Below are 21,203 nucleotides of genomic sequence, written 5' to 3'. Positions count from 1 at the left end.
ATCACAGCTCATGCTTGTTTCACATCATATGCAAATAGAGTAGATGGGAGGACGTCAAGTCAAACTAAATGTGTCTTTGTGAACTTTTACAAACTATCGAAAACAAAGAGTCAACAGTGGAGTCCATTACATATCATGATTGAAGATGCAATAGCCTACATTGACAATCTTAAATGGTAAGACGACTGACACATTATTATAATGGCAGTGATTGTGTATACTGGGTAACAATCTACCATATTTGTGTGTCAGTGTAACAATCACTTTCAAGTCACTTTCTTACACTGTATTACTGAAGTTTTCAGTAATACAAGACCTTAAATGGAGAGGCTGTATGTATAAACGCAACATTCCAGCTCAGTAGAATCAGGCATGCAACATACTTGCTGGACCCTTGACTTAACATTGGGTTAATGTCTGATTGAGGCCTAAACCGCTCAAAACGGATGCGATGATTGTCCGGTGAATTTACATTAAGCGAGTGGACAGAGAGAGGTAGCTGGCTGGTGTGTTTGGATCCAGTGTGAGTTCACACATATCTGATGAGAGAAGAAGATACAATACAACACCACTTTAGAAACAAATACAACTTAATAATAAATGTATTTTGCTGAGGGGAGTTTTTCCGTTACCAGGCTCTAGAATTTCAAGAAAACACACACACACACACACACACACACACACACACACACACACACACACACACACACACACACACACACACACACACACACACACACACACACACACACACACACACACACACACACACACACACACACACACACACACACACACACACACACACACACACACAATTCGCACACACCTGCTGAAATCATAAAGGATCACACACATGCATGCATGCACACACTGTGTTGACTCCTGTGTATGTGTGTGTGTTATTTATTCATTTATATATGTATTTATATGTTTTTATTGTATAGTACAGTAGAGAGACAGGAAACAGCCAGAGAGTAGAGGAGTGACATGCAGCAAAGCAGCCACCAGGCTCGGGAATCAAACCAGAGACTCGCTGTCAGACATTAGAGCCAGTGGTGACACAAGTAAATACTCAAGTACTAAAAAAAAAATGACTAAGTACAATTAATTTTTTCATATTGATGCATTCCTGTATTGAATTCTTAAAATAGTGAACATAGCAGATATACAAGCTCACAACGCGTGAACGAGTTGTGAGCTTATAGATCTGCTATTCTCACTCTATTTGAAATAGGGTTTACAGTAAGTGGTTAAAGTCAAAAGTACAATATTTCTATTTGAAATGTAACAGAGTGAAAGTCATCAGCTTGCAAAAAACTTGTTGAGTCCTCACATGTTTTACTTAAGTAAAAGTATAAATACCGCAATGTAAAAATACTTTTGTTGCAAGATAAAGTATCGGCATCAAAATATACTTAAAGTACCAAAAGTAAAAGTACAAGGGTTCAAATGTATTAAGTGCATACAAAAATCCTTGATGCAACGCGGTGTGAGCTTGTAGATCAGCTATTTTCAAATAGCCAAAGTGGTTATGTATGTTTTGTAATAATAATCAAAATCTACAAAGTAACTAAACATTCCAGGTAATTGTAGTGGAGTAAAAATACAATATTTGCCTCTGAGATGTAGTGGAGTAGAACAGTGGTTCTCAACCCGTGGGTTGGGACCCCCAGGGGGGGATTGAGGGGATAATTTTCCCCAGATGATTTGCTTAATGTGCAACATTGTTTTCTCACTCAACAGTAAACAAACAAACAAACATGCAGTATAACTGTATACAGGGTATCTGCACATTTATAAAGTGACAGTTTAACCCATTCAAACCGGGAACGCATCTGTGTAACCACTTTATCCATATTTTATACTTTGGCTATTCAAAAATAGCAGATATACAAGCTCATAGCGCGGCACCGAGTGCCACGCTATGAACTTGTAGATCAGCTATTTTAGAAAAAAAAGTTTTAAAGGGAACTTGTAAATCTTTGCTTCTGGGGGGTCCCTGGAACAACATATTTTGAGATGGGGGTCCACGGCCAAATACATATCATTTTGGGGGTCCTTGACATGAAAAAGGTTTTAAGCATGTGGTATCTGAAAACCACAGACTTAAAGGTTTCTATTGCTTTTGTAGTTGCCAACAACGCCATATTGCAGTTAAGTTTGATGTCCCAGTGGTGAGAATGAATGGTGGTAGAATGAATTTGAGTCATCACTCCAGTAAGTGAGGTTCCTTTGCTTCCATTTATTGCATAGTACAGAGTTCCACAGCCAGCTCCACAGCCTGTCGGCCGGGAGTGGCACACACACTACAAGCTTTACATGTCATAGTCTTTATAGCCCATTCAGTGAAAGAGGAGGCCCAGGTATGGGTGTGTCAGACTTCAAAGGTGAGCCCCCACCCCCTGCCCAAGACATTTGCAACTTGTCTGGGGCAGGAAAGGGGGATGGAGACAGATGCATAGAACCTCTGTTTCCCAGGTACATAACAAAGAAAATGCTAAGAGCACCCACACCCCGCTCAGACAAACCGGCACCTCTCTCTGACTCAATCAACTCTCCTCTCTCTGTAGCCTACTTGTACTGTAGACTTGTGAAGTTAAATAATGCTAACAAATGTGTATGAAATGTTATTAAATATACTACATTACCCCCCATGAGAGACATTAAACGTCTTTCACAAACATGTATATTTCAAAAGAACCACAAAGAACCGCCCCCCATGAAAAGCGACCGGAACACCAACTAGGAAAAAAAAAAAAATTCAGGAAAACTAAAACAGCACACAACATCAACACAGAAAAATGCACATACAAAAACCAAGATTACATAGTACAGCGACACGGTGAATTACATCAAATAGACACATCCCCCAAAACTAATTAGCGTGCAGGATCCCTCTGTTAGCCTTTTAAACTCCAGGATAAAACATTACACAGCCACCACCCAGTGGAAGCTGACAGCACACAGTCGAATCACGCCCACCAAGCGATAGCACCACCCCCCAAGATCAATGTCCCCCCCGCCCAGTCACCAAAATATACTCAAAGATAGCCTAATACTTATCCCTAAGTTTTACACCGTACCATCAAGCAAATATGACAACTACCACGGAAGTGCCTACACGGAAAAAAGAAGGCAGCGTACCCCCCAATGAAACAATAATCCACAAAGTAAACTCACATTAAACACAGGAGACCAGAAAGTAAAAAAATACCCTCGCATCACTTCCCATGGCAGCCACAGCCCCACAGTTTAACCCACCCTTATCACAAAAACATAACCCCAGGTCCCATATGCGCAGTGTCCCGTTCGATAATGTCTCTCTTGTAGTCTCCCTCAATGTCATCTCCTCACCCCAGCCGTGCTCCAACGCCGTACCCAGATTGTTCAACAGATAGCTGCATTTTAACAACAGAGCGCTCCACTTGCGATCGCTGAAGATGTGTTACCACACTCTCCACGAAGAACCCCATCATCGCAAGTCCTCCACTCTGCCGGCACCCGCTGTCCTCTCCCCACAACATACCCGCCACGAAGAAATTCGACACACCAATTTCTCCGCTCTGCCGTCCGCACCGCAGCGCGCTCCTTTAGCGATCGCAGAAGATAAGTTTGGGCAGCCAGATGAGTCGTACAGCCGTCCTAGATCTGGTCATGAAGTCCTCTCCTAGTAGATTCTCGAAAAGTTGCCGTCATGTCGTGCCGATGTCCATGATGACCTCCACGGTGGTCCCCCCACGCCTCAGGAAGAAAACACGATGCGTCCACCCACCGCAAGGCAAAACTCAGACATCACCGCCCGCCGCCGCATGTCCTTCCGACGCCTGGCTCAGTATCCCTGGAGACTTGCGCCCCCAAAAAAACAAACCAACGCGACTGCCGACTTTGACGCCAAATGTGGTATCTGAAAACCACAGACTTAAAGGTTTCTATTGCTTTTGTAGTTGCCAACAACGCCATATTGCAGTTAAGTTTGATGTCCCAGTGGTGAGAATGAATGGTGGTAGAATGAATTTGAGTCATCACTCCAGTAAGTGAGGTTCCTTTGCTTCCATTTATTGCATAGTACAGAGTTCCACAGCCAGCTCCACAGCCTGTCGGCCGGGAGTGGCACACACACTACAAGCTTTACATGTCATAGTCTTTATAGCCCATTCAGTGAAAGAGGAGGCCCAGGTATGGGTGTGTCAGACTTCAAAGGTGAGCCCCCACCCCCTGCCCAAGACATTTGCAACTTGTCTGGGGCAGGAAAGGGGGATGGAGACAGATGCATAGAACCTCTGTTTCCCAGGTACATAACAAAGAAAATGCTAAGAGCACCCACACCCCGCTCAGACAAACCGGCACCTCTCTCTGACTCAATCAACTCTCCTCTCTCTGTAGCCTACTTGTACTGTAGACTTGTGAAGTTAAATAATGCTAACAAATGTGTATGAAATGTTATTAAATATACTACAAGCACCACTGAGTAACAGTAGCAACATAAGTTTTTTTTAGAAAACTGTTAGGATTTAGAAGACATTTGTAGAATCCCAAGATCAAAGATTGGAGTTAAAAATGTTTGCTTTAAAAAAGATATATTCAAAGATTTGCACACATTTTCACGAGTGCTGTACCGAGTGCCGCGCTTCAAGCTTGTAGATCTGCTATTTTTGAATAGTCAAAGAAATAAATAATAAAAAGATTCTTTCCCCGGTCTAAATGGCTTTTAATACCCAAATAGCCCAAAAAAACAAACAAACAAAAAAACTAAAAAATATAAATAATTTGGGTAGGACGTGTACCACATGGGCTCTAATGCCTGACAGCAAATCTCTGGTTTGATTCCCAGGCCGGCCGGACCATTTACCAGTTTTACTTAAGTAAAAGTAGCAATAAGCTACTGCAAGATAAGAAAATACTCTATTCCAAGCAAAAGGTCTACATTAAAGGATTTACTTGAGTAAAAGTACAAAAGTATTGGCATCAAAATATACATACAGCACTAAAGTCACATTTTAAGTTTTTCTAAATTTGACATACTTTTTTCTGCTGAAACATTGAAAAAGGGTTGTGTGTCAGTGTAACTATCACTTTCAAGTCACTTCCATACACTGTATTACTGAAGTTTTCCAGACTTTAAACGGAGGGGCTGTATGTATAAACACAACATTCCAGCTCAGTAGAATCGGACATGCAACATGTCCGATTGAGGCCAAAACGTCTCAAAAATGATGCGATGAATGTCGGGAATTTACATTAAGCGAGTGGACGTGTCAATGGCACTTCTATTATCAACGAGTTGAGCTTCCCCTCCTTATAGACCCCTTAACAGACAACGTCACACTGATAAGAACCAGTATGCGCGCGCAGGCCCGACACCAAATGAAACCCATTATGTCAGGTCTCGCTAGGACGCGCCTCACTAGCCAACACACAAGAGGAGGTTGAATGTACTGAAACCAGCGCACCCCAAAACAATATGTTGGGAATTGATTACATGAAACAATCACCTGTGCGTCCAGTCTCAATGTTGGTAAACAAATAATTGGTCTATGAGGTGTTGGAGAGAGATACAGTAGTTAACTAAAATCAAGTTTCATTCTGCTTTTTATTAACGTTTGAGTTGGAAATATTCACCAATCGAACTTCCATTAAATGGCTCATAAGCAAAACAAAACATAAAACGTTTCTTTAGTACTGTAACTAGACAACGAGTAACACCTGCGCTCCCCAGCTTAGTACGCACTCATCTGTACAGAGAGACCAAGGTTATTTTTCCAGCTCGGAGGACGGCTCGTTTTGATGAAAAGAAGGTTGTAGCTCGTTGTCTACATTAGGTCTACTATGGTAGTAAAGATGTTTCGTTTATATTTTGTATGGGTGCATCAACGGGAGACCACATGTCAAGCAATTCAATGTATCTGTCATGTTCTGTGGAAGGAAGTCAAATCCTTGCATGTCCCTCGTTATATTTAAGTGGGAGTAGCTAATGTATGCGTCTACTACCCAGACCCCGCCCCTCACCTGATCAAATCAGACTATTACCTTCATGTGTGAAAGCATCTGAAAATGATATTTTCCTGTTGCATGCTAAATGTATTAAAGGCCAAAACCGGACAATGTCCAGACCTGATTCCCTGGTCATTTTCCAGTGTTCAAATGAGAAGGCAGTCGGGACATGTATAAACATGAGCCAAGTGTGTAAAACTTGAACATGCACTGCGTAGTGCACGAGCAGACAGGCACGGGCATGGAGCTCACTGAAGCGTCAATCACTGCTAGTTCCTGCAAAGCCACAACCATTCAGACCAAAGACTCAAACATAGATCTCACGTCACTAGCGTAACTCATAGAGTTATAATATATTTAGAGAGCGGATGGCCCTGCCCCAACCTTACATTTTTGCCTGACCTTTCACCTGTCTACATCTTACACCATTTATTTAAACTTTTTGCTACTACTCCTACAGGTTTTGTTCAGAACTGAGCAAAAATCACAACGTATTATCTATATAGGCTGGAGCATGTGATAAGCAAGAATCATATTGATTTCTGATATTACACACCAATAGACTACATTTGGCTTCCAAGTTTACGGGAAAGGCCTATTTTACATGAATGCATCGTCTGATCAACTTCACATGTGAATCACATATTGAGGGGCCTCTACACAGTGCAACAAAAAAAGCTATTTCACTTAGACCCATAGAGGGCGCCATACATGTGACAAATGTTGCAGAAACATGACCCCAACCCCCTTTACCAATCTATACTAAATTAGGTACAATGTAACAATGTGTACAATGAATGATATTCCACTCGGTTTGCCTGTAACTGGCTTTTAATTACATATGTGGCTTTTTTTTGTTAAGGTAAAAAACTATAAACAAACAAGAAACACTAAAGATCATGAACACAGCATTAAACAACCCCAAATTGGAATCAAATGTTGAGGGGTCTCTATAGCATTAACTTTATGAGCCTACACATTATGGTTATCATCTTCATTCAAAGTAGGATGTGAATGAGTGAATGTCACATGTTGTTTTGTGTGTGAGCTGTTCATCTAAATAGCTGGATGTGTGCTGCTTTGATTACATGAATAAAACATAATACACACTTACACTTTCTCACGCCTGGTTTCAGCCTGCATTCTCCACCATGGTCGACACTGGGGGTGGAGGAATGACAAAGTCAGACTTGCACATTCTAATAGAAACACTGCATTTCAATGCATTTACACAATTAAACAATACAGTACAGTATTACAGTATGAGTGACAAAATGATTCCCTAATCTAAACCTAGTAGATCACATTGGGACAAAGTGACATCAAGGCCATGGGTGACAGCTCATATTGTCTAATGTTCAGTGTACTGACATGATGTGATTTGAATAGGCCCACTGTATTAAAAGGTTATATATTTGATGTACACTATGCATACTCATCCATCCCTTAAAACGTCTATCCGCAACTTATGTTCGTGAACAAAATGATATATTGACCAATGTGTATGGTCAGTGTTGTATTGGTGATTTTGTCAGTGGCTATTTTAAAGACGTCACACGCACGTCTTTGTTATAATTCATGCTGGTGTAACACCCGGCAGTCGGGAGCCTGTGTAAACTTTGTTGAGGCGTGAATTAAGGGTTGTTTTAAATCGACGCGTGTGCGTGCTCCTGCTCACGGTGTGTTACCGCGTCCCAGGACCAATGCTTCCCTGTGCATGGTAGAGTATATTAATAATAATTATTACTAATAATAATAATAATAATTCAATATAACTAACACTGTGGTGGTTGGAGGTGGTCTCCTTACTCTTCTATTGAAGCCTTCCTCTGCGTATAAGGGATTGTGCTACATTTCCATCTTTTAAATTCAATCTGAAAAGATGGTTGCTTGAAAACCAAAGCTGCAACCATTTGTGATCATGTTTTAGGTTTATTTTTACGCTGTGTTCCCTATGTAATGTAATGTAAATGTATTCCACCGTTTGTCTGTCTGTTTTCTGATTTTATGTTTTGTGTGAGGACTGCGGATGAAAATTAGCATCTTTGCTAAATCCAGTGTATTTACTTCCATGTGACGTCCATTAATATGCGCTGTCCTGTCCAAATAAACAAATAAAGTAACAAAAAAGTAAAAAAAAATAGGTCATGTGGTCGGGTAGGAAACCTACTTGTTGAACACAAATGGAAATAACTTGCGTTCCAAAAATGTGCTCTCCATTATAGCTCAATCTGTCCATAGAAATGAGGAGAACTAAATCTGTCTTCTTTTAAATCCATTTTAATGCATCTAGTTTTTAATCAAATGTATTGCGTAAACTTTTACACAATATTCTATGTTGCGCTGCTTTGTAAGAACTGTGCTGTATTTCTAAGTGGGAACTTATTTCATGTGAAGGCATTTAATTATTTTATTAAGAATGGATCTACCACAACTGTGGGATTATTTTTTAACAAAAAACACTGTGGCTGTGATGTTCTTTTATAGTCATTCATTAACTCACAGCTGTATAAGTTCAGTGGTGTAAACATTCTCCCACGGAAAAATATCTCATCATAAGTTATATTGAAAATAATAAGCATGAGAGACAAACATATCTTGATAATGTTTTATATTAATAAATCAGGTATTTACTGTAATGACAGCCTAAAGGCCAGTTCAGATCAAAGATTCACAAAGAGATGGGGACATTCACACACAAATCAAGTCTCTAATACCTAAGAGTGTCCAGTCTACTGTGTGGATCCTTCATAACAGCAGACAACTGGGCCACGCCTAAGTCTCCTGGATGATTAAAGCTCATGTCCAACACTCTCAAGTGGAAGGGGTTTGACTTCAGAGCTGAGGCCAGAGAAGAAAAGCCTTTCTCTGTGACCAGACAACCTGACAACCTACAGACATGCGCACAAATGCACACACACACACACACACACACACACACACACACACACACACACACACACACACACACACACACACACACACACACACACACAGAAAAGTTTTGCAAATTGTCTTGCATTAAATTAAGAAAGTTATTTTGTCTGTTAAACATATATTCTACTTCTCAGAATAAACTTCACATTTATACATTTATAAAATACATTACAAGGGCACACACACACGCACACGCACACACACACAGAGTGATTTTTTTTGCAAATTGTCTTGCATTAAATATAGAACTTTTTTTGTCTGTTAAAATGTTTTTGACTTCTTCTCAGAATATAAACTTCACATGCTTGTTTTAAATATTCACCTGTTCAACACAGTTTCAGGAATACTTACCTCAGAGTTTCCAGTGTACAGTCTGGACTCCCCAGTCCAGCAGACAACAGATCTACTCCTGAATCGTGTATGTCATTGTTACTTAGATCCAACTCTCTTAGGCTAGAGTTGGAGCTGAGAACGGATGACAACTCCTTACAGCATCCCTCTGAAAGGTTACAGCCACTCAGCCTGAAGAAGTATTAGTGACAATATGTTTTGTATATTATTTTCTGTAAAATAAATATCACATAATATATTAAATGTGTCAAGTTATCAGTGCACCTACATGGCTCTGTTGGAGGCCTTGAGCACTGGTAGCAGCCTCAGAAGAGCCTCCTCTGAAGCACAGTATTTCTTAAGGTCAAACATGTCCAGCTCCTTTTCTGAAGAAAGCAACATGAAGACCAGAGCTGACCACTGAGCAGGAGAGAGCTTGTCTGTGGAGAGACTTCCTGAGGTCAGGTACTGTTGGATGTCCTCCTCTAAAGAATGATCATTCAGCTCATTCAGACAGTGGAACAGATTGATGCTTTTCTCTGGAGAGGGATTGTCTCTGATCTTCTCCTTGATGTAGTTGATTGTTTTATGATTGGTCTGGAACGTATTTCCTGTCTGTTTCAGCAGTCTTCGCAGGAGTGTCTGGTTGGTGTCCAATGAGAGGCCCAGCAGGAAACGGAGAAACAAGTCCAGGTGTCCATTTGGACTCTGTAAGGCCTTATCTACAGCACTCTGGTAGAGGTCATTTAACTCAGAGGTTGTTTGTTGTTCTGATAGTACGTTGACACCAGTGTTGACGAAGGAATGAAAGACATAAAGAGCAGCGAGAAACTCCTGAACACTCAGATGAACAAAGCAGAACACCTTGTCTTCGTACAACCCACACTCCTCTTTAAAGACTTGCGTGAACACTCCTGAATACACTGAGGCATCTCTGATATCAATGCCACACTCGCTCAGGTCAACTTCATAGAAGATCAAGTTACCTTTCTCCAGCTGTTCAAAAGACAGTTTTCCCAAAGACAGAATGGCCTTACTATTCCCGTCAGAAAGTGCCTGAGCTCTGCCATGATACTTGACATTCTTCTGTTTGGATTGAACCACCATGAAGTGGAGGTACATCGCAGTCAGGGTGTTTGGCAGCAGTCCTTTCTCCTCTTTTCTAAAAATGTCCTCCAGAACGGCAGCAGTGATCCAACAGAAGACTGGAATGTGACACATGATGTGGAGGCTCCGTGATGCCTTGATGTGTGAGATGAATGCCATGGCCTGGTTCTCATCACTGAATCTCTTCATGAAGTACTCCTCCTTCTGGGGATCAGTGAACCCCCTCACCTCTGTCACCCTGTCAACATACTCAGAAGGGATCTGATCGGATGCTGCAGGTCGTGAGGTTATCCAGATGTGAGCAGAGGGAAGCAGGTTCCCCATAATTAGGTTTGTCAGGAGCACGTCCACTGAAGTTGGCTTCGTGACATCAGTCCAGATCTCATTGTTCTTGAAGTCTAAAGGAATCCGAAACTCATCTAATCCATCCAAGATGAACGCAACTTGGGACCCCTTTAAGCTGGAGATGTCTGCTTCCTTGTTTCCACCAAAAAAATGATGAAGAAGTCCTACTAAGCTGTAATTCTTCTTTACCAAATTCAGCTCTCGGAAAGCTAATGGAAACATGAAGTGGATATTCTGGTTGGCTTTGTCCTCTGCCCAGTCTAGAGCGCACTTCTGAGTTAGGACTGTTTTACCAATGCCAGCCACTCCCTTCGTCATCACTGTTCTGACTGGTTCATGTGTTCCAGGTAAAGGTTTAAAGATGTCTTCAGATTGTATTGTAGTTTCTGGTCTAGCTGGTTTATTGGATGCTGCTTCAATCTGTCTGACCTCATGTTCTTTATTGACCTCTCCACTCCCTCCCTCTGTGATGTAGAGCTCTGTGAAGATCTGATTCAGAGGTGTTTTTTGTTTTCCCTCTTTTGCAATCCACTCAGATAAACACTCACACTTCTTCTTCAGATTAGACTTGAGTTGTCGTTGACTGACAGCTGCAAGGGTTTCTAAAAAAAGAAAGGAAAACACCACTAATAATAATACAAATTCATTAGCTTTAGACCTACTTGTTCCCGCAGGGGAAAGTCTGTTTTCTTTGTCAGACATGGGCGCAGGGGGAAACAGTTAGGGGGTTAAGTGTCTTGCTTAGGGACATAAATTGCCAGGGCTGGGAATCAAACCTGATACCCAGGCAGCCCCTCTACCCACTAAGCTACGGCTGCTCAATGAGATGCTAAAGATGATTTAGATAATTTTTCATGTAAAAGGTGCAGAATATAAGCATTCCTAAAATAATATTATGATTGTGAAATAAAAAAAAAAACATTTGAGTCATTTAGTTGAACCTTATTTGTGTTGCTTCCGTTTTCGCTCGGTGAGGTACGTTATTTCCCTAAACAGACACTTTGGTGGGCAGGCACTGTGTTACAATGGTGCAAACTGCATGAGTGCTGCCTCACAGACATTACTTATTACGCTGAATATTGTCTACAGCAACTTTAATGTAAATGAGACCAAACACATCAACCAGATGGCAATTGAAAAATTTTGCCTTTTTGACTTGACATGATGTAAAAAGCGAGGTATTGATCTTGTGCACAATCGTATGAAAGACTAACTTAACATGATCAGCTGATGTGTTTTAAGAAAAGCAGTAACTCTCCCAGGTGAAATAATGCAGGAAAGAAAAAAATAACCTGACCTGATGTATGTGTTATTGTCAGAGTTTTGCTGTGCTCTGTCACTGTGGTCCTCAAATGAGAGATTGTGTTAACATGATGACCATCTTTTTGTTGTGCTGGGTCATTATGTTGCAGGATGACATCATTTTTGTTGATTGCATTTGATTTCAATATAAACTTCAAATTAGATTTTGAAACTGGCCATCCTCCGGTTAACATGAATGTACAGTTTTGTGACATAAGATCTTGAAAAATCTTGAGTGCATGTGCAAATTTTTTTGTAATGGTGGTGCTGGAGGAAAGACTATTGGATCACCAAAATCAATATGGAGCTTCATCTCGGCAGAATGAAGGTCCATAACAAATTGCATGGCAAAATATCCGGTAGATATGTTGTGTAGGAGTGTAAGTGCAAGTGAACATTTTGTCCCTATGACGCCGCTATATGAAAGGCCATATAATTAAAGTTATCAGTTATCAGTAGGAGCCACCCTCTGTGGTTCCTGAAGGTTCACAGACAATCCCATGGCAATCCAGCCAGTCGTTTTTTGGATAGTTATTTAGGAGTAAAGTATTGGACAAACAATAATCTTTAACCATGCCTCTGGTGAGGTTAAACATAAAGCATGCATTAGGGTGGCCATGTTTCATTAGAAATGTGTCATCAACAACATCATTATTTTCATGGTAAGGCGAGTCTTGTGTGCACTTCTCCTCTTGCATGTAGCATTTTGCACAGCAATTTTTATATTATACTTTTCAGCAAAAGGTGTGGTATCTAACTGCTCATCAATGTCACACTTGGCTGCAGGCAACCATTCAAATCAAGGAAGAGGATGGCTTTACTACTTTACCAATTCTTTCCTGTTTCGGTACATGTATGGTGGGACAATGGCAAATGCAGACAAGATAGTTAATCTAGTGCTGGCCTCCTCGAGGTGCCAAACATGAATTCTAAAAAACATGGCGAAGCAGCTTTCTGCTTTTATGGGCCAACGGCCTGTAACAAGCTCTTGCTTTTAGTTGATTCCATTTTATTTTTGTCTTGTTCTTGCTATTTTCTTGTATTGATTTAACTTTGATCTTGCCTCCTTTTAATTTGTTCTTGTTTAATATTGTGTTACTTTTCTTTTGTTGATCTTTTTATGTAAAGCACTTTGGGCTGCATTTTATGTCATGAAAGGTGCTATACAAATAAAGTTTTTTATTAGTACTATTAGCACTATTTAATTGCAATTCATGGCTACCCCATTATTTAAATACTAATCGGTGAAGCGTTCATTGAGTTGTGTGAGCACGAGCAGCCAGGAATCTCACTGGTGAGTATAATGTTTATTTATATAATAAAGCTAATTATATTTAATTGCCCAGTTGTGCACGTAGTCCTGCTCCACAGGCTCACCATGCAGATTTTTCCCGACCCACTTTGCCAAGGTGGTTTTGAAGCAGACACGGCTGTAGGCATATGTCTCGGAGTGATCACCAACTACGTCTTAAAAACACTACATTTCTGATACGTTAATTACACTGCCCACATATATGCATGACAGGGTAATATCATTTGTGCTGTCAGCGAGTTTCTGTGTCTGTGTGTCATAACATTTTGTAGGAATTCCCTCAGCAATAACAAGTTACAAGCTAGTAGTTTTGTAGCCTAATGTGTATGAATTGTTTCTAGGAAAGGTAGAGCTCTCCTTAGAGAAATGTCTGTATTTACCACCGAGTTGTTTAAATATATCATATTGCCATACTTTGTCCTCTATCATGTTAAAGCTGTAAATAAAGACTTTCTTACTGCTCTCCATTATGTTCAAGCTGTAAATAAAAATGGTCTTACTGCTCTCCAGGATGTCAGCCAGCGCCTCCTGTTTCTCACTCCTCAGGAGGTGCAGTGTAGCCTTCAGAGCTCCCTCTCTGAAGCTCCTCCAATGCTCTTCCTCACTGTCTATCAACTTCCTCTGAATCTTTAAGCATTCTGGGTAATCTGTCATCAGAACCTTCTGGAACCTCTTCAGCTCTTCCTTCACAAATGTTATGACCTTCTCTTCAACCAGCTGAAACACAACATATGATGATGATAATAATAATAGCAACATCATCATCAACAACAACAACAACAACAACAACAACAACAACAACAACCATATTGAATTGATTCTAAGTCTACTGATTTGAAGAGTACAGATGAAAGATGAATGGCCCTATTTTTGGTAAACAAGTGTATAGTGCAGTCAATGGCGTGGTGGACTATACCTGCGTCAAAGTGGCATGGTGGGTTGGTTTATCTGAATATATTATTAGTGGGTGTGTAGTAGATGGGTTCAATCATGACCAATACAATAATCACTTTTCATTACCTGTAGGAGGAACAGTGTAGGTGTATTTTTTAATTGTCATGCAGCCTTGGAAATGTAATTTCCTCCAAGAAAAAGCTGATGTTCTTGTGTCATCAAATCTACTGCACCTTACACAGACTGCCAAGAGCAGAGTATACAAAACTAGAAAGGGCAAGGGGTGCTTCAAGGAGTGAATATCTCCGCCAGGCTGGTTTGCCTAGCCAGGGGCTTTAACGCCCTGATACTAAGGATGGGTTAAATGCAGGAAACACATTTTGGCGTGTGTGCAAAAATATAGTGACAAAAGCCATTTTTGTTATTGTTGTAAAATAGGCCCCTCTCGCAAACTTCGGAAGGCAAATATAGACAATCAGAATTGAATGATAAAAAATATCACATGCCACCAGAGATAATTATTAAAAACTTCACATTTACACACAGACACAACAAATCTCTGCCTCCTGACGGCCTAGATAATTATAAAAAGTGTAGAACAATTAAAGTTAATATATCTGGAACTATAAACTTGTATTACCTTAATAAACATTGTCATAAATACTTGACATGTGTTTTTTGTAAACTATGGTCCCATTAATACAAAATATATGATAAAGTAGGGAATGCTTTTAGGGCTTCTACTGGTTCTAATGAGTGAAGACCCGCCCTCGCTGCCCTTCCAGCCAATAGTATTTGTTTCTGGTTGCTTTTCGGGACCTTCCAAGGTGGTGAATTTGAATTCGCTGAAATAGTGGCTTCAAAATGGGCCTGTAGAAACCAATGGGTGACATCACAGCTTCCTTCGTCCGTATTTATTTGCAGTCTATGGTTGTGCCAGATTGTACGGGGGGGGAGAAGCTTTTTAGCAGCCTGCTGTTAGTGGCCCTGAGACTGCATAGCCACACTGATATAGATCTTATGCCTTCTGTATTCTCTTCACAGTGTTGTTGGGTACCACAAAATACAAGCATTTAACCACTCTCACATTAAATATCAGTTACATAACATTAAATACATAATAAATTATGGTTCCCAGCTTGAGGGTTCATACCAATCATAAAATAATTTATACAAAGTGGTTTTGTGTGACGTCTGTGTGGGTTTTGCCTCCGACAACTAAAGTATACTGAAAATAACAATGTACCTGCTTGCACCAGGTCTGCTGTTGCAGGCTGGCAGCACACGCCTAAATCATGGTCCTTGTTGATATCAAAACGGCAGGGTGCTGCTGATTTTCAAACAATACACCCCTACAGCACCTCACTGTACCTCACACACCGACACACAGTCCCCAAAATACAAAACACTAGCAGGTAGGGAAAAACAATTCACCTGTCTGCTGTACACCTTACACCAATCTACTTGCCCCAACATACTTCCCTGTAAGTGTCTCTATTGTGAAGAACCAATCATTTTTTATTTCATTTGCAGATGAAGAAAAGGTGTTAAACACACCTTAAATATTGAGTCCACTTCTGTTTGATGTTCCTGAGCAGACTGACCACTGGAAACCTGGGAAGTTTGCTGATGGTCTCTGTGGAGGACACACACGATGTGATGTAGAACATCAACAAGTATGAATAGTCAGACCAATAATCGGATCGATTCCATTCTAGACCTGCGGAGCAGCATTGTCTGACTGTCTGACAGGCATCTGGACACATATTCCACTCCTAAATGTATATCTACACACTAATAATTAATCCCTGTGAAAATATAACATTTTATAAAGTAATTTAAACAAACTGCTTTAACAGTCATTCAATTGCATTGGCTATTTTAAAATAGCAGATCTGCAAGCTCAAAAACGGGTCGCATCGCGACGCGTTGTGAGCTTGTAGATCTGCTATTTTCAAAATATACGAGCGCTTTTGCGTCGGGACTCGGGAGTCCCGCGGTCGGGACTGCCGACGATCTTTTCATGGACAGTGAGGTGTACAAACTTACAGTAGCTTGTCCTATTATGGAGTTATGTCATAGAGAGTTTTGAAGACCACAACCTGGCTGGGTTAAGGATATAAACCCGACGCTCCAATCTCTTATTAACGGGACGGACCGAAACCACTGCCGTCTCACGGGGAATATCCTACATGACTGCTTGTGCACTGCTCGGTATGGGTTAAATAAATTAATATACAAACGTATTCCATTCATGGCGATGTGATTGGTATCATAATATGTCATTCATGTAGGCTACAAGCCTACGTGACAAAGATTGTACCGCTACGGTACGGATTAAAATACATGAAAAACACAGCTGGGCGGGCGTGTGTGTGTGTGTGTGTGTGTGTATGAGAGAGAGAGATAGAGAGAGAGAGAAGGGGGGGCGTGTGCGTGTGCGTGTGTGGCGAGGCAGGCGGGGGAAACTCTTTCTCATTGGCTTTTGATGTCTTTGGTCGTATTCTGGTCCTTCTTCATGTCGTAAAATCGGGGCGTTTTGAGAATATTTAAGGGCGTGTTATTTAAATGACGCTAGGTTCCAGCCGTGACATTTATCAAGCCTGGGACCAAATGTAGGCTCGGATCAGCTGTGTAGGATTCGTTGATAAATGTGACGTCGACGTTGGTGTACGGCCGAATATATGGAAAAATATAAGCCGGTTTATAAGCTGCGTTGATAAATGAGGGCCAGTATCTCTAAAGTCATGTGATCAAGACGGATCTGTCCGATATTTCATATGGAATTTGAAATATTCCTTATGATATATAATAGAATATATAATAAAATATATAATAAAAATAAACTAGAAAAAGTGCTCCTCGGAGCACAGGACCAATCCGTTTTGAACAAAATGTCTCAAATCATGAACGCAGCGTGCGATTTCCGTGAAAATTTGCACACACATTCCCACTAGGCCGAGGAAGAAATGCCACGCTTTTCACATTGGCCTATTATAGCGCCACCAGGAGGCCACAATAACCTACGTGACCTGTCTGCCAGTAAGTATAAAGTGCTTTTTGAAATTGTATAGACAGAGATTTCTACTAACTAAATATTCCACCATTTTTGATTTTCTTCAAAACACAGTTTTCACTACTCCTACAGATTTGTTGTGGAGGGGGGAAATGAGGGGTTTCAATTCCAAGTTTGCAAGTTTACATGACCCACTTTAATTACTAAAGTTCATTGAATGTTTATGTCCAATGCATTTGTGCTTATTTATAAATGTCATACAAGTATTACTAAATGCATTTGAAATAAGGAACACAAAATTAAATAAAAACATCTTACACTGAATAATATTTGTTCATCTCCCCACATTGTGACTATTCTGGGCATTTTGACTGGTGAGAGTTCAGATACACAATGTGTTCCCTGGAGTGAGAGTGGACATTTAGTTAGTTGTTTTAGCCAATTATATATTTATTTATTTTTTACCCCACCCAATTCTGTCAACATGTCAATATAATTCCCCACACATTTCTGTGTTGCACTGCTTTTGTATCCTACTGGCTCACCTGCCAGTGAGGAGCCCCCACCAGGAGGACGTAGCACCAGACAAACCCTGTTCTAGACTGCTTGGCCTACGGCTATGTCATAAAAATAGGGTTTTTATAGTAAAGTTTAAAAGAACAATAAACAAAAATATTCAACTTAAAACAAGCTGTTCTAATGCAGCTGAGGTCAAATAATTACGAACATAATTCATAAAATGAGATTAGGACAAACAACAGTATACAGTATACTGTTCTGGTACCCAACTTGCACATAACATCCCTATTCTGGGCATGTGATAATAGGCAAACATTTGGCTTTAGCAGATCTACAAGCAAACGTTGTGTTGTGAGCTTGTAGATCTGCTATTTTTGGTGAAAGATGAGAAAATGAGCTGCATCCAACTTGAAAATAGCCGATCTACAAGCTCACAACGTGTCTTCATTGAAAGACGTCATAGAAAAACAAGCCCAAAGTCGCTTATAATAAGCAGACATGGCAACACCGTGAGAGAGCGAGGCTGGGAAGCAGCGCACATTGCTCAGATGAAATACAACATTTAGAGGTTAGATTCATGGGGACAACACAGTTGTCATTTTTATTTCATTATTAGTATTAGGCCTAAAGGAGAGAAGTCGCTTGTCCAGGCTGAAAGTGAAATGCAAATCCATTAACTATAGAACAATGACGGGTTTCTCAAAATCGGTCAGATTGGCCACCTTAACACGCAAGTGTTAAGGTGGGGTGGGGTCTGCATGTGAGGTGGGGTCTGCATGTAGCCCATCTATGGTTTTAGAGAATATATTCCACATTGAAAAAGATTAGGATGAAATAACAAAAAAATATGTATACATAGATATGAAGCAGCTAAAACATGTTGAATGTTCATTATAAATGTGTATTTATTCTAACGGCTTGTAAACGTGTCTAAAGAGGACAGGGAGTGTTTCTCTGCAGTTTACTGTAGATTGTAATAATAGTTAATGTTTAATAGACACTAAAACCACCTGACCTGAAATATCTCTTGTCATTGTGGTGTGTTGGCCTGATATCATTACTGAACCTGTTTAAACAGCTCATATAATCATAACGTTTAACATCTAGCTGTGTAATTTAATGAAGCACTTTATTCATACAAAGATGCATGCAGTAGTTCATCTGAAAACAAAGTTACCTACATCATCAGACACAACATAGTATATGTAACCCCTGTGCTGACTTAATGTGCCCCTAAGACAGCGGTTCTCAAAGTGGGGTCCGGGAACCCCCAGGGGTCTTTGGGTGGCTTCCAGGGGGTCCTTAGCTACTGTATATCAGTTAATATGGCATCAAACTATACTGTATATCGGCCGATCTACAAGCTCTAGAAAAGGTTTAAGACTCTGCCAAGAGATGCCTCTTATAGGGTAAAGCCTATTAACCCATTAAGACATGAGGCCGATTCTACAAATGTCTTCTAAATCCTGACAGTTTTCTGAGAAATAATGTTGCTATATCAGTGGTGCTCAAATCCTTTTAAGTCAAAATTATATGTATTTGGCTGCGGACACCCATCTCAAAATATTTTGTTCCAGAAAACTCGTGAACCAAAGATTTAATAAAAAAAATGCTTGCTATAAAATATATATATATCCAAAGATTTTCACGAATGATCTACAAGCTCATAGCGCGGCACAAAGTGACGCGCTATGAGCTTGTATATCTGCTATTTTTGAATAGCCAAAGTATAGAATAATGTTTTTTTGCTCAAATCTGAAATTACACAGATACTTTCCCGGTCTTAATGTGTTAACTTAATGATACTGATGTATTATTTCAGCTGTTTCAATTCCAAACATGCAAGTTAAAGTTCTTTGTATTATTATTTTTTAGGTCCAATGTATTTGTGTTTGTTCATACATTTAATATAAGTATTACTAAATTAAATTTGAAAAAAGTAATACATAAAAATGTAATCTTACACTGAATAATATTCGCTAATATCCCTACATTCTGACTATTATGGGCAATTTGAGTGATGGGGTTTACAGTGTACTACTGGTGAGTGCAGATATGGTCCATGGAGTGAGGGTGGACATAGTGGCCCTCTCCATTATCAAAGTTTGTCCTCCTCTGCTCTACACATACATTCTTTTTTTTGGCTAATTATATGTATATATTTGTTTTACCCCACCAAATTTTGTCATCATGTCAATACGTACGTATCTTATTGGCTCACCTGCCAGTGAGGAGCCCCCCCGAGGAGGAAGCGCCAGACAAACCCTGTTCTAGACTGCTTGTTCCACGGCTATGTCATAAAAATAGGGGTTTTATTGTTTTGATAAGTTAAAAAATAAATAAAAAAATAAATCAAAGGCAGTTTATAGGTGTATAAAATAAAAAACTATTAACAAAAATGTTCAACTTAAAACAAACTGTTCTAATGCAGCTGAGATCAAATAACTACGAACATAATTCATAAAATGAGATTAGAACAAACAACTGTAAGCCTATACTGTTCTGCTAACTTAAGCACGTAACATCCCTATTCTGGGCATATGATAATAGGCAAACATTTGGCTTTAGCAGATCTACAAGCAAACGTTGTGTTGTGAGCTTAGTAGATCTGCTATCTTTGGTGAAAGATGAGAAAATGAGGGGGTCCAAGGATAGACCCCTGAGGGTCCCTGATCATAGCAGTATATAGGGTTTAAATGGTTAACTGAAGGCAATCTGTAGAAGAATCATTGAATGGATTGAATGGGTTAACTCCCTATGAGCCTGGCTGCTGTCTGAGATCCTCCAGCAGGACCTACTGATGGTCTCAGCTTGTCACTAAGGGTTTGAAAATGTTACAAATCTATTTCAAACATTTTCAGGATCTTTTGAAAATAACAGATCTACAAGCTCACAACGCGCCGTCATGCGACGCATTGTAACTTGCGAGTTACAATGTGCAGTATATGGTTAAAGTGGTTACAATGACTTTGGTACCATATTAACTAATGTAGCTAAGGACCCCTGGGGGTCCCTGGACCCCTCTTTGAGAACCACTATGAGAACCACTCTCTTCGGGGACATAATGTCAGTCAGCACAGGGGTTACATATATGTTGTGTCTGATGATGAAGGTAACTTTGTTTTCACATGTACTACTGTGAATAAAGAGCTTCATTAAATTGCACAGCTAGATAAACTTTATGATTATATTGAGCTGTTTGATGTTGATCAGTATCAAAGTCTAACAACATCAAGATGATATCAGGTCAACACAACACAACACAATGACAGAGACATTAGAGGTCAGGTGGTTTTAGTGTCTACTAAATGTTGTACATTAACTAGTATTATAATCAATAAAATGCAGAGAAACACTCACAGTTAAATACAATTTATATTGAACATTCAACATGTTTTAGCTGTTTCATATGTATGTACAGTGAAAGTTTTTTGGGGGTTAATTTTA

At 40.0% G+C, this 21,203-nt stretch overlaps 3 protein-coding genes across 3 annotated transcripts in view; all 3 read right to left on the bottom strand.

Annotated features, from left to right (window-relative positions):
• Window positions 1-21,203, bottom strand: part of LOC308080987 (von Willebrand factor D and EGF domain-containing protein-like) — a gene marked incomplete at both ends in the record, with an annotated part of 406,904 nt that overhangs the window by 150,368 nt on the left and 235,333 nt on the right.
• Window positions 1-21,203, bottom strand: part of LOC308080989 (NACHT, LRR and PYD domains-containing protein 3-like) — a 158,865-nt gene that overhangs the window by 15,727 nt on the left and 121,935 nt on the right. The window contains exons 5-7 of the mRNA XM_080457392.1: window positions 9,283-9,453; window positions 8,712-8,885; window positions 7,109-7,155 (exon numbers count right to left, since the gene is read on the bottom strand). Of these exons, the coding sequence (XP_080313518.1) occupies window positions 7,109-7,155; window positions 8,712-8,885; window positions 9,283-9,453 (392 nt within the window). The remainder of the gene's footprint in view (window positions 1-7,108; window positions 7,156-8,711; window positions 8,886-9,282; window positions 9,454-21,203) is intronic.
• LOC308080991 (protein NLRC3-like) lies at window positions 9,336-15,891 on the bottom strand (the record flags this gene model as incomplete). Its single annotated transcript, XM_080457393.1, has 3 exons — window positions 9,336-11,315; window positions 13,828-14,044; window positions 15,826-15,891. The coding sequence occupies 3 exons, from the start codon at window positions 15,889-15,891 to the stop codon at window positions 9,547-9,549; spliced, it is 2,052 nt and encodes a 683-aa protein (XP_080313519.1). The 3' UTR covers window positions 9,336-9,546.

This window comes from Gymnoscopelus braueri, assembly GCF_963280865.1.
Source record: "Gymnoscopelus braueri genome assembly, contig: SUPER_24_unloc_2, whole genome shotgun sequence".
Lineage (NCBI taxonomy): Eukaryota > Metazoa > Chordata > Actinopteri > Myctophiformes > Myctophidae > Gymnoscopelus > Gymnoscopelus braueri.
The sequence above is the reverse complement of the archived record's forward strand: the minus strand, read 5'-3'. Positions and strand labels throughout refer to the sequence as shown.